Raw genomic sequence first — 13,181 nt, 5'->3', positions numbered from 1 at the left:
ATAGTTCCTGCTGCTGAATTCTCTCCACAGCTTTTATCTTCTCTCTACCAAGTCATTTCACAGTAATGTGCAGCCAAGCCAAGGTGAGCAGGAGAAAAAGGTAAAGCACTGTAAGAATGAACAGACCTGTTGTGTGAACCTCAACTTCTTTGGAAATAAAAGAGGAAGAAAGGAGGAACTTTAAGCTTCTCTGAAGTAAGACATTTGAACACAACATCCTGGGCTGTCCAACTCACACCTGACTGCACTGGCACGGTTACTGCTGAAAAGACAGGGCTAAGCTCATCACTGACTCAACACAATTCCTTTGGTTTGATTTTCCCCTGGCCCTCTCCAATGAGAAAATAATGGACAGTTCTTTGTTTTATGCTTTGGTGCCAAACAACATCAAATGGACAATGAGAATTAATTTCTCCTGACTGTTGAGGGAAAACAGCATTTCTCAGCATTCCTGCCTTGCCCTTGGCTGTTATGCCTGAGGGCCTAGGTAGTGTTACAGTCACTGACTCAAGGGGGATTGAGCATGAACGTGCACCAAACAAATGATCCTTACCTTTAGAGGGCCTACAATAAAAATACAAATAATGGGAAAAGACAACGACGAACCCTCAGGCTTTAGTTTAAAGAGTGTAGATAATTTACCTTTATACAGCTGTGGGTTTTGTCCAGATTTGTTTGAAGGATCTATGGATGTGAAACTTTCACAGCCCTCAGGCATATCTTCTGCTGCATCTGCTACCAAGTGTTGACACAAAGCATCATCTAAATAATCATCTTCGTCCTCCACTATATCACCTGAATTAAAATATTAGATAACAAAGACGTAGTGAACAAATGCACCCTGTCTCTCCCTACTACCAAGCAATGAATATAGTATCTGTTGGGCAAGCTCCTTGGGTAACCCATGTGCTTCATTACAGTTTGTTTCTATGCAGACAACTGTGCCATACACGGGGTCTGCTAACACTGTAACACTAAACAAGATGATCCAAGCCCCAGTTCGTTGCCAGGGCTGAGCCATGATCTTATTTACAATCCTCTCTTAAAGAGACGTGGCTGCATTAAAAATCAAGATGTCATTAATACTCATACTGTACCTTCTGAGTCGTAGTCCAAGCTTGAGAAGTCAAAGGTTTCTTCCAGAAGACAGGAGTTTGCCGTGGGGGACATGGGGACAATACTGTCCCGTTTTCGAGCAATTTCCTCCTGAAGCCCCTTTAGCCAGTCCTTGGTCTTGGGCCGGATCTTCACTGTTCTGCCTCTGACCTAAGGCAAAGAAAGAATTGTTTCCCCCTGGCCAAGCAGTTTTACAAAATGTGAACATCTGAACAGAATCAGCAAGTGCCACCAGAATATCATGTAACTGCTTCAGAAGCTGGTAGTACTAAACCTTGATTTCAGAAGCTGAATTAAAAGGAAGCACTCCTCCTACTCTGATAACCACATTCTCAGACTGCGACAGCATCCTTCAGAGAAAATTAGTTTCACAGCTCAAAAGCATTTGGGAAACACTTGAGACAGAAGTGAAGCACTTGAGACAAAAGTGAAACATAAAATATCATTGAAACAGTACTGTGATAGGAATTAAAGGTGTGAGCAGAGTTCCATTTTTGAGCTTTAAAGCACACAAGGATTTACTCCTTGATGCCACCTCTAAGGGGACTTTCTGCTGAGCAAGCCCCAGATATGATGGCTGATGTATATGGAGGGTATATTACCAAACAGATTAAGACCAAAGCTGCTTATATGTGCCACTCCATGACATGAAAGCTGAGATGGCAGCAGCTTTGGCAGTGGAATTACTTTGGAAAGTTCCTGATCAGGTTCTCAGCACCTTTACAAGTTACGCACACACAATTGTGTTTGGGTCTGTCTATAAATCACGTTGATTTATAGATACAAATTAATGCAGTCCAAACATGAGAGAAGAATGAGGGTTAAATCCATCACTTCAATTTTAAGTTACAGTGCCCCACAAACAGTTTTGTCAGCATAAATGAGGAGGGGTGATGAATTGTAGAGTATGTGTGTGGGAGGGAAGAGCAAGGGCCAGGAAGACAAACACCTACTGCTAATGCTGAGTTTGCTGTGGAGGCTAATCATGTTGTTTCAGCTTAGTAGAAGGAGTTTATTTGATACACTTAAGAGAAAGCAAAAAATCTCCCAACTGTGGCTTTGGCACCAGTATAAAGTCACATATAACCTCAGGAGAACTGCTTCCTTCAAGTGCCAGAGCAGTGACCAAGTTCATGTGTTATGCAGTGGTACTAGATACTACAAACTGCTTAGAAGCTCCAATAAAAGTTACCTCCTGCCCTCCTGAAACTGAAAAATAGCATTAAAGTCTTGTGCAGCTGTGAAAACTAAGGATTTTGTGAGCACTGAGTTGAAGATAATGCTACTTGACTTAGCTAGAAACTCAACTGTCTCTAAGCAATTACTGCTATAGGTTTGAGAGAGTCTTACTTTGACACCATCTATATCCATAACACGAAGAGCTGACTTGCTGTCTGCAAATGTCACCAGCATTTGGCCTCCACTGATCCTAGTAAGAAAAAAGAGGAAGAGAGAAAATGGTGCATTTTACTTCACTTCTGAATGAAAAGCTTTAAAGGCAAGTGTGCTGGTTTGAGGCTAATTGGAATATTTTAATGAGAGAAATGAGATCATTGGTTGTGAAAAGGAAATAATGCTGAAGGCTCTATCATTCATTGGTTTGCTGAGAGGGATAAAAAGCCAAAATGTAAATAATCTTGGGCACTCTGGTCTGTGTTGCTGGATCTATTCACTTACTCTTAACTTCAATATCTATCCATTAATCTTGGCCAACAGAAAACAATATAAGCTTTACTGCTTGTTTTGTTTGTCTGGGTAAAGTAGAGGGAGAAAGAGGGGGTTAGCTTTGAGCCGTTCCGGGCAGTTTCAGTTTGTCCTGGAGGGTGTTTGGATTTCTGCATTACTTCTGATTTACATATAATTTTAAGTACTTGTAAGTGTATGGTGCATGTATGCTTGTAAATATGGCTTCATCTTACTTCCAAACTGTCTGAGCTAGTCTGGTAAATTGCAATAGTGGGGGAGGAAAGTTCCTAACCCACCACAGCAAGCACGATAGCTTTGTGCAGCTACGTAGTTGGTGTTAGTCATATTTTCCTCACAACTTTATCTTTTGTGGAGAAGCAAGTGATCTATGAATTCCAGTTGGGCTCTTCCTCCCCTCCGTGCTTCCTTGTGTGACTCCAGAACTCTGGCTGCCTTTTACAGGATTGTCCCTGAAGCAGCAGAACAAACAGCTCAGAAGCTGTTGACAGGATACTAGTCTGATATCCATATGCCTTCTGTGCTAACTTCCCTGATGCTGCATATCCCCCCCCTTAGAGGTAACATGTTCCCCAAGACTTGTACACCATCAAGCCCTAGAGCAATTGAAAACTAACCAAAACCACCAAAGCATGGTCTTGCTCTTTTTCTTCACAAGCACAGTGGTGCTGCTGTTCCTGCAGAGCTGCTTTTGAATCCTCAACTTCTATTTGGTACTTCAGAAAACCATGCAACAAGTTATCATTTTTTCCCCCTTAGCAGAGGTCAAATACAACATCAACCTGTTTCTGCTCTGATTTCCCAGGTCAGCTGTCAGGCTTTTTGCACGTATTTCTCAAAACAGAAGTCTCATAGCTATGCTGGAGCTCTGTACAGAATTAACCAGAATGAAATGAAAACAGCTCTGCCAGAAGATAGAAGAGTCTCCCTCTCAAGCTGCAAGAAGCCATACTATTAAAATGTCAGCAAAATAACCCCCAAAAGAAAGGAGATACAGCCAGGAAGTGTTAGTGTGTGTGAAAGAGTGCTGCAAGAGACCAGACCTCCTCAGAGGAAGGGAAGTAGAAGCAATGCATGGAAATGAGGCCTGAATCTAAAGGTGATGATTCACATCAAAGCCTCTGCTGTACTAAATAACATTCTCCACTCAGCCAAGAGGTTGGCAAGAGGTAAAGGATATCCAAAACACTTGCTTTTGATTTCTAATGAAGAATTCAACATGCAGTAAAGGCATTCAGCATACTACTATCCAATGCAAGGTTAATTCTGTTTGCTTTTTGAAGAGATGACAATTCGGATCTCAGTCTTACCTGACCAGAACAATAGTGCCATAATCCTCAAACATTTGCATGATCTCTGTACGCAGGTCCTCAGGAAATTCATTTTTCTCTTCAGGCACTGGTGACAGCAGATTTACTACTACTGTGGCATCCAGGGGGCCCTGGAAAGATGACACTTCCTGGAAAACAGTCTCACGGGCAGCTGGATTAACTTCCTGAACTTCCACTTCTACAATAGCTAATACTGGCCTACGTGAGACAAAGGAGAAAGGCTTAAAGTTAAGATGGACATCACTCAGCAGAAAATACTTCTATGAAACTAAAAGCAGTGTCAAGCAGTAGGACAGGTAAGAAGTTGGCTGTGTGAAGGACAAAGAGTGTTGTTTATACATCAATGATCATTTTTAATGCCATGATGTTAAATCTTAGAGCAATTATAGAATCATAGAACCAACCAGGTTGGAAGAGACCTCCAAGATCATCCAGTCCAACCTAGCACCCAGCCCTATCCAATCAACCAGACCATGGCACTAAGTGCCTCATCCAGGCTTTTCTTCAACACCTCCAGGGCTGGCGACTCCACCTCCCTGTGCAGCCCATTCCAATGCCAATCACTCTCTCTGCCAACAACTTCCTCCTAACATCCAGCCTAGACTTCCCCCAGCACAACTTGAGACTGTGTCCCCTTGTTCTATTGCTGGTTGCCTGGCAGAAGAGATCAACCCCCACCTGGCTACAGCCTCCCTTCAGGTATTTAACTAAACCTGCTGTACCATAGAAGGAAGTTATCATTGTGCACGTCCTGCATAGAAGGAAAAGTGGAACAAATTACTCAAGGTCTCACTGCAAAAAAGCACTGTGGCTGACAGTGCAACTCAGAAGTTCAGTGTGTAGCACTTCTAGCACACCTGCAGCCTGAAAATACCAGGATGCTTCACTCATTATCAAACAGGTGCAGGTGTCTCCCAAAACATCTACACATTGGGAAGGCAAAATGCTATTTTCTGTTAGATAAGGTCACGTAAGGGCGAGGCACTCTTAAGTGTACAACATGGTTATGTAGCAAACATATGTCAATCCATCACATTATAAGCAGTCAACACTGCAAGCTTGCTTCTTCAGCCATTTCTTACAAATGACCTCTCTGTGTGTTAGAGCTAAATAACCCTGAGAAAGCTTTCTGAATGTGAAGTTGTGCCATTGCAGTGGATGAAGTCCACATTCTCACATTCCCACCTGCACATACACCCAAAGTGGGGTGGCTGCTTTTCTGTGTCAAAACTCTTGCCTTCTCCTTGCATATTACAGAGCCTGCTCTACTGCATTACCAGAACACAGCAAGCAGCAAGAGCAGAGCCAGAAAGGAACAGTAAAGGGAAAGAAAAGCACATAGGAAGTGTTAACTGTTTCTGTAAGCAGGTTGACTCACAATGCATTTCTGTATGTCATACGACACAGCTAAGCCCTTTTTCCAGCACAAACCCTGGCAAAGCAAACCTGCTGACTGTAATTAAAAAGCAGTTTCTGCAGTCAAGTTTGCTGAAACAAGAGAACAAACGTGTAATAGCCACGTCTCACAGATTGCATCCTTGGGGTCCTATATGAGAGCAGTAGTTCCACTTTGCCTTGTGCAACACAGCAACATCAAAGCCTTGATACAGAGAAATTGATGTTCTGCCATTGCTGGAGGAACACAGAACAGTCCTCATATGCATGAGGACCGTAAGAAGCACAGAGCCAGCTGCCATGCTCCCTGAGCATTGCTATGAGGAACAATATTGCTGGGCATGCAAGGGGCGAGACAAAGATTATTGGGAACACAAGGGAGCTTTCAACGTGTATTTATTCACACAATCACAGAACATTAGAGGTTGGAAAGCACTCCCAGAGACCATCGAGTCCAACCTCCCTGCCAAAGCAGGAACCCCTAGGGCAGTCTGCACAGGAATGCATCCAGGTGGGTTTTGAGAGTCTCCAGAGACAGAGACTTCACAACCTCTCTGAGCAGCCTGTTCTGGTGCTCCATCACTCTCACTGTGAAGAAGTTTCTCCTCATGTCAAGGTTCTGTGTTCAAGTTTGTACCCATTATTTCTTGTCTTATTACTGCAGACTACTGAAAGCAGATTGGCCCCATCCCCTTGACACCCACTGTGATGGTTTGGGTGTTACTTGTGTTGTTCCTCCCCCCCCCCCTTTGGAAATCACCCAGGCTAGACTCAGCCAGCTCAGGAAATTGAATGAAGCTTATTATTTACAGCTGGCACAATATACAAGCAGATAGTTACAGGATATACAGTTATAGACAGAAATAGACAAGGGAAAAGGGAATACAGACACACAACAGCCCTCCCAGAAACCTGAGTCCCCAGGAGGGGCTCTCAACTGCCCTTCCACCTTCCCCCACCCCTGTCTACCTTAACCCAGATGTTGCCTTATGCCCAAGGAAGAATGGAGGTCGGCCAGGGGGGTTGGAAAGCAGGTGGATTAATCAGAGACAGAAAGTGAGGTTAGAGAGATGCAGCCCAGAGCCCAGACAACTCCCGACTCCCTTATCTGTATTTACACTCTAGTTCTTATACATCTCAGCAAGCCTATGAGTGAAGCAGACATCACCACTGTTTCCCTTTCACAGCCTGTAATCTAATTCTTCTCACCAAAACATTCTAGCTAGCTTCAAACTAGCACATCCACCCCTCAGATATTGATGCACACTCATGAGATTTCCTCTCCATCTTCTCTCCTCCACACTAAACAGCCCCAGGGCTTTCAGTATCTCTCCACAGAGGACATGCTCAAGTCCTCCAGTCATTCTGGTGGCTCTCTGTTCAGACTCTCTCCAGCAGGTCCCTGTGTCCCTTGAACAGGGCAGCCCAAAATTTGACACAGAATTCCAGGTGTGGTCTCACTAGGGCAGAGTAGAGGGGGAGAAGAACCTCTCTAGAGCTGAAGTTGTTTCAAAGAAATGAAGTGGTGACAAGTTTAAGAGAGCATGGCCATTCATATCCCTTAAGAGAAGTCAGTGGTATGGACCAGACAGAGGCACTGCTCTTTCTTCCTCCTTCTTCCATCTCCATTTCTAAGGCAAGCCCAAAAACTAGACTTCCCTACTCTGAAGAGGTCATACCTGTCCCTATGTACACAGCTTACACCTCTTCAGGCCAGAGTCCCAACCTCCTCTCCCACAGCAAGCTGAGTGAGAATCCCTCAGGGTAGCTTTCCAAAACAAAGCAACAGAAAGTCCTCAGTTTTTGTACAGAGGACCAACCATAGATGCTTGCCACTCCACTGCAAATCTCACCACGAGAGGAAAAAACCTCAGCAAACCAAGATGGAACACAGAATCAAGGTCTAATTCCTGTTACAGTCAGACTCAGTCACTCACTCGCGAGGTGTAATTCACTATGACACGTTCTAACCTAGGAGCCCTTTCCCTGATTATTTCCTTAGGATTTTACCTGTGGTCAGATGCTTGCAGCTCTGCTCTCCCATAGTACATCAAGGCTCCAGGGGTCCAGGTGTGCCTGACTTTAGTTTCAGCATTCAGTTCACTGTCCAGAAGATTGATCTCTCCAGCTGTGAAGCAAATAACAGGACTTAAAATTCACTTGTAGCTAGCTAGTTTTACTAACAGTTAAAAGCTATTTTATCAGGATGTGCTAGTTAGAAGCAAGCTAGAATGTTTTGGTAACAGAACTAGATAACAGGCAGTGAAATGAAAACAATTGATGTCAACTTCTCTCACAGTCTCACTGAGAGCTCTGGGAAGAAGAAGTAAACTTTCTCCATTTTGTCTCTTCTTCTGCCTTTGCCTTCAGACCTGGTCACATCTCATTAACCTTGCTCCTACTAACCTTGCTCCCTAACCTCTTGGCTGCACCTCTTTTCTTCCTGAGAACTGGGGTAAGGTTGAGAGGGCTGGGGGAGGTGTTGGGGTGGTTTGAGAGCCCCTCCTGGGGACTCAGGTTTCTGGGAGGGGAGTTATGCTTCTGTATTGTTTATCCTTTGTATATTTCTGTCTATAATTGTATATAACTGTATATATTGTAAATAGCTGCTTGTAAATTCTGCTAGCTGTAAATAAATTGCTTCATCTATATTCCCAGGGTCCGTCTGAGTTAGCTGGGGCAAATACAAAGTGTGGGGGGGCGGGTAAGAGCCCAAACCATCACAAGTTCACTGTCCAGAAGATTGATCTCTCCAGCTGTGAAGCAAATAACAGGACTTAAAATTCACTTGTAGCTAGCTAGTTTTACTAACAGTTAAAAGCTATTTTATTAGGATGCTCTTCACCACAGAGGTGCTTGGGTTTTTGTTCTCATGCATGCTATTCAAAGAGCTTGTATCCTAAAATATTTACAAGTTAAGGACTTTGGGGGAAACACAGAAAGGACAAGGAGTGCAACAGAGACAGCTGATCACTAGAATAAGACACCTGCAAATTGGTTAACCTGAATGTTGCCCAACCAATTATGTGTACAATCTGGGCTGACAGTCCTGTTAGTATTTTTATCTCCTGCCCCATCATTGAGCATGGGAACAGACACTGTGCTTGCAAAATAGACTGCACAGGTACTGAAGCTATAATACACAGGAGATGGGAGAAAGCAAACACCTGTGAATCCAAGCTCCAAATACTTCTTTCAAAATCCATTAAGGTGACATAAAGTGGTGCAGACATTATGGCAGAGTGAGGTATTACACTGCTGTCAACACCAGGAATGTTTTCAGGTCACTGTTCAGGCTACTGGTTAACTTAGTGCCATGGTCTGGTTAACTGGATAGGGCTGGGGGGTAGGTTGGATTGGATGATCTTCGAGGTCTCTTCCAACCCGGTTGATTCTATGATTCTATCTCTCTTCTGTGGAGCTGAAAATTAGTTAATATGGAATATAGTGTTTCACCTAATCACTCACACTGGGGCTACACCTTCTTCTCAGAAGGCAGATAGTCCTCTAGCCTACAGCAAGACAAAGAATTTAGAGTCAAGAGGCAGAATAGCCTTGCCACCAGCAGGAAAGGAATAAAACTCTGGCAGCCTACTGCCTACTGGGAAGCCCTACTAGCTCTAAAGAAAGGAACCTGCCTCAGCTCCTACAGACAGACCAGCTAGGTAGGTCCTACATTTTGGCATACTCTAGCAACTGAAGTCCTTCCAGGGCCAAAGCCTTTCCATGCAAAATAAGGAATGTGTTTGTAAATGTTGAAGGGTTTTCTTTCTCCTAAAATGAAAACAGTCAGCTCAAGAACGCTGTTTTAACTTCCTTACTATGTCTCCAAGTTTTTCTATCCCAGATTACACCTCTATCAATGTATTTTGTCCTTTTGCTTTCTTTTTAATTCCCTAAATAAGAATTAATAACTCTGAATCACATTGACCTGTACTCTCTGACTGTCCTAGTTCTGCTTTTTATTTTTACAGATGGTATGATTTAGATTCCAAGCAGTAGTTCCCAGGCAGGTGAGAAATCACATTTGCAGGCACAAACACACTTCTGCAGCAATTACACTTTCAATATGAATTTGTTCAGATTTTATAAACACTGGGAGGTGGATGTACCTGCAGACTGAAAGAACAAAGCTGAAATTGGCCTAGAATATGCAAAGAAATGGGTTTTGTTTTGTTACTGTAACTTTTTAATAACATGTGAAAACAACCCACTGTTTTGATGGCCACTCATGATCTCAAAAGTACTTTCTAAGCACCAATGAAATCTCCCCCAATTCCAGAAACCAACAGAAATATTCCCATGATTTACTAAGGCAAAGGAAATGACAGAAAAGTGCTTATACATCTACTGAGAACAACAGTTCTAATAATCTAACTATTTTAACACAGCAATTTTATGTGGACTTAATAATTCTGTTGAAAAGCAACAGAATAATGGCTAGAGCTGGATTGCTTTCAGTTTCTCAGCAATGTACTAGCAACTTTTCAACCTATAGCACATAGCCTTTGTCCACACACTTATCTCTGCATGGTATTCCAGTGAAGCCAGAAGAGTATCTGCTTGGGTAAAGCTACTGAAGTTAGACTAAGCTTACAGGGCACATCTAAAGACAACTCTCAGTCCAGAACTCGCCATTCACTAGATTAAATCCCCTTCTGTGCATTCTGGGTGAAATCTAAACCAACTGTCAGACAAAAGAGGAGGAAAGATGCTACTGACCTGTTTTTTCAAAGGGCAGTTTTTTTCTCCACCAAAGGACTCTGTCTGTCCAAGCTGGGGTTCTGCACTTATCACTTGTATCATAAGCCTCTGAGCCAACGTCATATTTGTATGTTGGTCCAAAATTAATAGTACCTTCATGGAAGTCTTTAAAAATCTGTGAAAAGAAAGACCATCTCTTTGATTAAGTCACAGATGAGGTAGGTACCATCATGATGTACCAAATTCCTCACCAATGGACACTGTTCTGATTTTCAAACAAACCACCACATTTCTGTAGTACAAATGTCTGCAAACGCCACTTTTTCATTCTCCCAGGGAAGCAGACCAAGCCAACGAGCAGGTATTCATGAAAATGAGACACACAGCCTTACTTTTCCACTGGATTTCTGTTGTTGCAGTTGATCAAATTCCAGAAGTGTCTTCCAATCCTGACGTTTGAGAAAGTAAAAGACCTCCTCGTACGTCAGATCGATGCGGTAGTTAAAATCACCACACCAGAAGACGTAGTCGTGAGAGAAGACACTTCGCCCCTGGTGCAGAGACACAGAACTGTTCATGTTAAAACACAACCACGAAGACACAGCTTAAATGCACTGATCACTCTTTCTGACCTACTGGACCCACTTGACAGATTGTATTTGTTAAACCCATCTTACACTAAAATGGAATGGTTCCTTCACTGTCTTTTGCACCCTGATGAGATTTTGCAAACAGGAATGCCAGGCTCTGTTTCCTGAAGGTATGTCTCAGCTGGGACCCCAGCTTGATATTCACAGTATCACAGTATCACCAGGGTTGGAAGAGACCTCACAGATCATCAAGTCCAACCCCTCACCACAGAGCTCAAGGCCAGACCATGGCACCAAGTGCCACGTCCAATCCTGCCTTGAACAGCTCCAGGGACGGCGACTCCACCACCTCCCCGGGCAGCCCATTCCAGTGTCCAATGACTCTCTCAGGGAAGAACTTTCTCCTCACCTCGAGCCTAAATTTCCCCTGGCACATCCTAAGGCTGTGTCCTCTTGTTCTGGAGCTGGCCACCTGAGAGAAGAGAGCAACCTCCTCCTGGCCACAACCACCCCTCAGATAGTTGTAGACAGCAATAAGGTCTGCCCTGAGCCTCCTCTTCTCCAGGCTAACCAATCCCAGCTCCCTCAGCCTCTCCTTGTAGGGCTGTGCTCAAGGCCTCTCCCCAGCCTCGTCGCCCTTCTCTGGACACGCTCAAGCATCTCAATGTCCCTCCTAAACTGGGGGGCCCAGAACTGAACACAGCACTCAAGGTGTGGTCTAACCAGTGCAGAGTACAGGGGCAGAATGACCTCCCTGCTCCTGCTGACCACACCATTCCTGATGCAGGCCAGGATGCCACTGGCTCTCTTGGCCACCTGGGCACACTGCTGGCTCATGTTCAGGTGGGTATCAATCAGCACCCCCAGATCCCTCTCTGTCTGGCTGCTCTCCAGCCACTCTGACCCCAGCCTGTATCTCTGCATGGGGTTGTTGTGGCCAAAGTGCAGCACCCTGCACTTGGAGCTACTGAACGCCATAGTTTGGCTATCATGACTATTGAAAAGATCTGTTGGTTTCTCTAATAACATTTCAGAGGCATATACTTATGTATTCTAAACATAACACAAAATGTGCTTCTGTTACCAAGGCACAATCAGCAACAAAGCTCCCGAGTAAGAACAACCTCCAAATCGATCTTATGTGCACATCACAGCTTAATAAATGCATTGAAATAAAAGAGCAAGGAAAAGTCACACCAATTCTAAGTTTAACAACCTATCCTCTAAGTTGGCTGGGTTTTTTTCAGTTAGGCTGCACACCTCTAAAGCCTAAATTCATGAAGTAATGAAGAGCTGTAGCTGTCACAGCACTAGAGGGCACTCTTTATATGCATTACACACACAAGACACATACAGCTGTTGGACACTGAAAAGGCAGTAAACAGTTAATGAGATATTAGAAGGGAAAACTACCACAAGAACAACTTTTGGCCATTTGGAGCAGATATTCTATGTAGGACATTCAGATTGTCAGTAGTAGTTCTTACACAGAACATCTGACTGATACGCTGCATGTGCCAAGCCTCCAGACCTTGCATACAGCAAGGAGTTAAAATTCTGTGTTTTGTGACCTAAATGACACTTTTTGCTGACTAACCAGAGTACACAAACTGTGTTTCCCTCTCTAGTGTAGGATCTCTTCAGAGAGGCCTGAGAAAGAAAGCATTGTGAGAACAAAGTAACCAACACTAAAGGAAGCAAAGAAGCACTACTGTCAAATCCTGCAGGTCAGCTGCTGGCCTGACAAGGCAAGTGTGAAATAAAACACTAAGGTGACTGATTGGAAACCATTCAGTGTTCATACAGACCAGTAAGTGCCTACTTCCATACTCTGAGAAACGCCAGCAGTTCCTTGACAGTGACACATTCATGAGGACAAAATGAAGGGAACAGAAAGTACCATACCAGTGCCCATGAAGTGATATGTGATACGGGAGGGGGAGCAGCTAAAGCACTGACATACTGAGTGGCACGGATGGTCTTTTAGGAACTCCTGCTAACTAGTGCCAGCCAGAGCTATCAGTATCATGCTCTCCAGCACTAATACCACTCACCTAGATCTTATCTATGAGGCCTTACAGATTTGTCAGTTAAGCTGCACTGTTCTGAGAGATCAACTTGAGAACTGTTCAAAGGTGATGACTTTTCAAGCACTACAGCAACTGTGTTTTTTGAAGGGCACAAGGACTTCTATAAAGCCAGTGTTATACTGGGTGGTATCTGGTTTGTTTGGGTTGCTTTTTCTTTTACACCTGTTCTCCATAGCACTGAGGTTAATTCTTTGATGATCTGTCATCAAAGACAGCCTAAGACCAGCCTTCATAATGTAAAGACACAGCCT

The 13,181-nt window shown here is 43.8% G+C and overlaps 1 protein-coding gene across 3 annotated transcripts in view; it reads right to left on the bottom strand.

Annotated features, from left to right (window-relative positions):
- Nucleotides 1–13,181, bottom strand: part of SYNJ2 (synaptojanin 2) — a 76,644-nt gene that overhangs the window by 8,367 nt on the left and 55,096 nt on the right. For all 3 annotated transcript variants that reach the window (XM_064169288.1, XM_064169286.1, XM_064169287.1), the window contains 7 exons: nucleotides 10,643–10,801; nucleotides 10,269–10,425; nucleotides 7,557–7,674; nucleotides 4,131–4,349; nucleotides 2,467–2,545; nucleotides 1,098–1,266; nucleotides 643–795 (listed from right to left, as the gene is read on the bottom strand). In XM_064169288.1, coding sequence (XP_064025358.1) covers nucleotides 643–795; nucleotides 1,098–1,266; nucleotides 2,467–2,545; nucleotides 4,131–4,349; nucleotides 7,557–7,674; nucleotides 10,269–10,425; nucleotides 10,643–10,801 — 1,054 coding nt within the window. The remainder of the gene's footprint in view (nucleotides 1–642; nucleotides 796–1,097; nucleotides 1,267–2,466; nucleotides 2,546–4,130; nucleotides 4,350–7,556; nucleotides 7,675–10,268; nucleotides 10,426–10,642; nucleotides 10,802–13,181) is intronic.

Source organism: Pogoniulus pusillus, chromosome 31 (assembly GCF_015220805.1).
Source record: "Pogoniulus pusillus isolate bPogPus1 chromosome 31, bPogPus1.pri, whole genome shotgun sequence".
NCBI classification, from domain to species: domain Eukaryota; kingdom Metazoa; phylum Chordata; class Aves; order Piciformes; family Lybiidae; genus Pogoniulus; species Pogoniulus pusillus.
The sequence above is the reverse complement of the archived record's forward strand: the minus strand, read 5'-3'. Positions and strand labels throughout refer to the sequence as shown.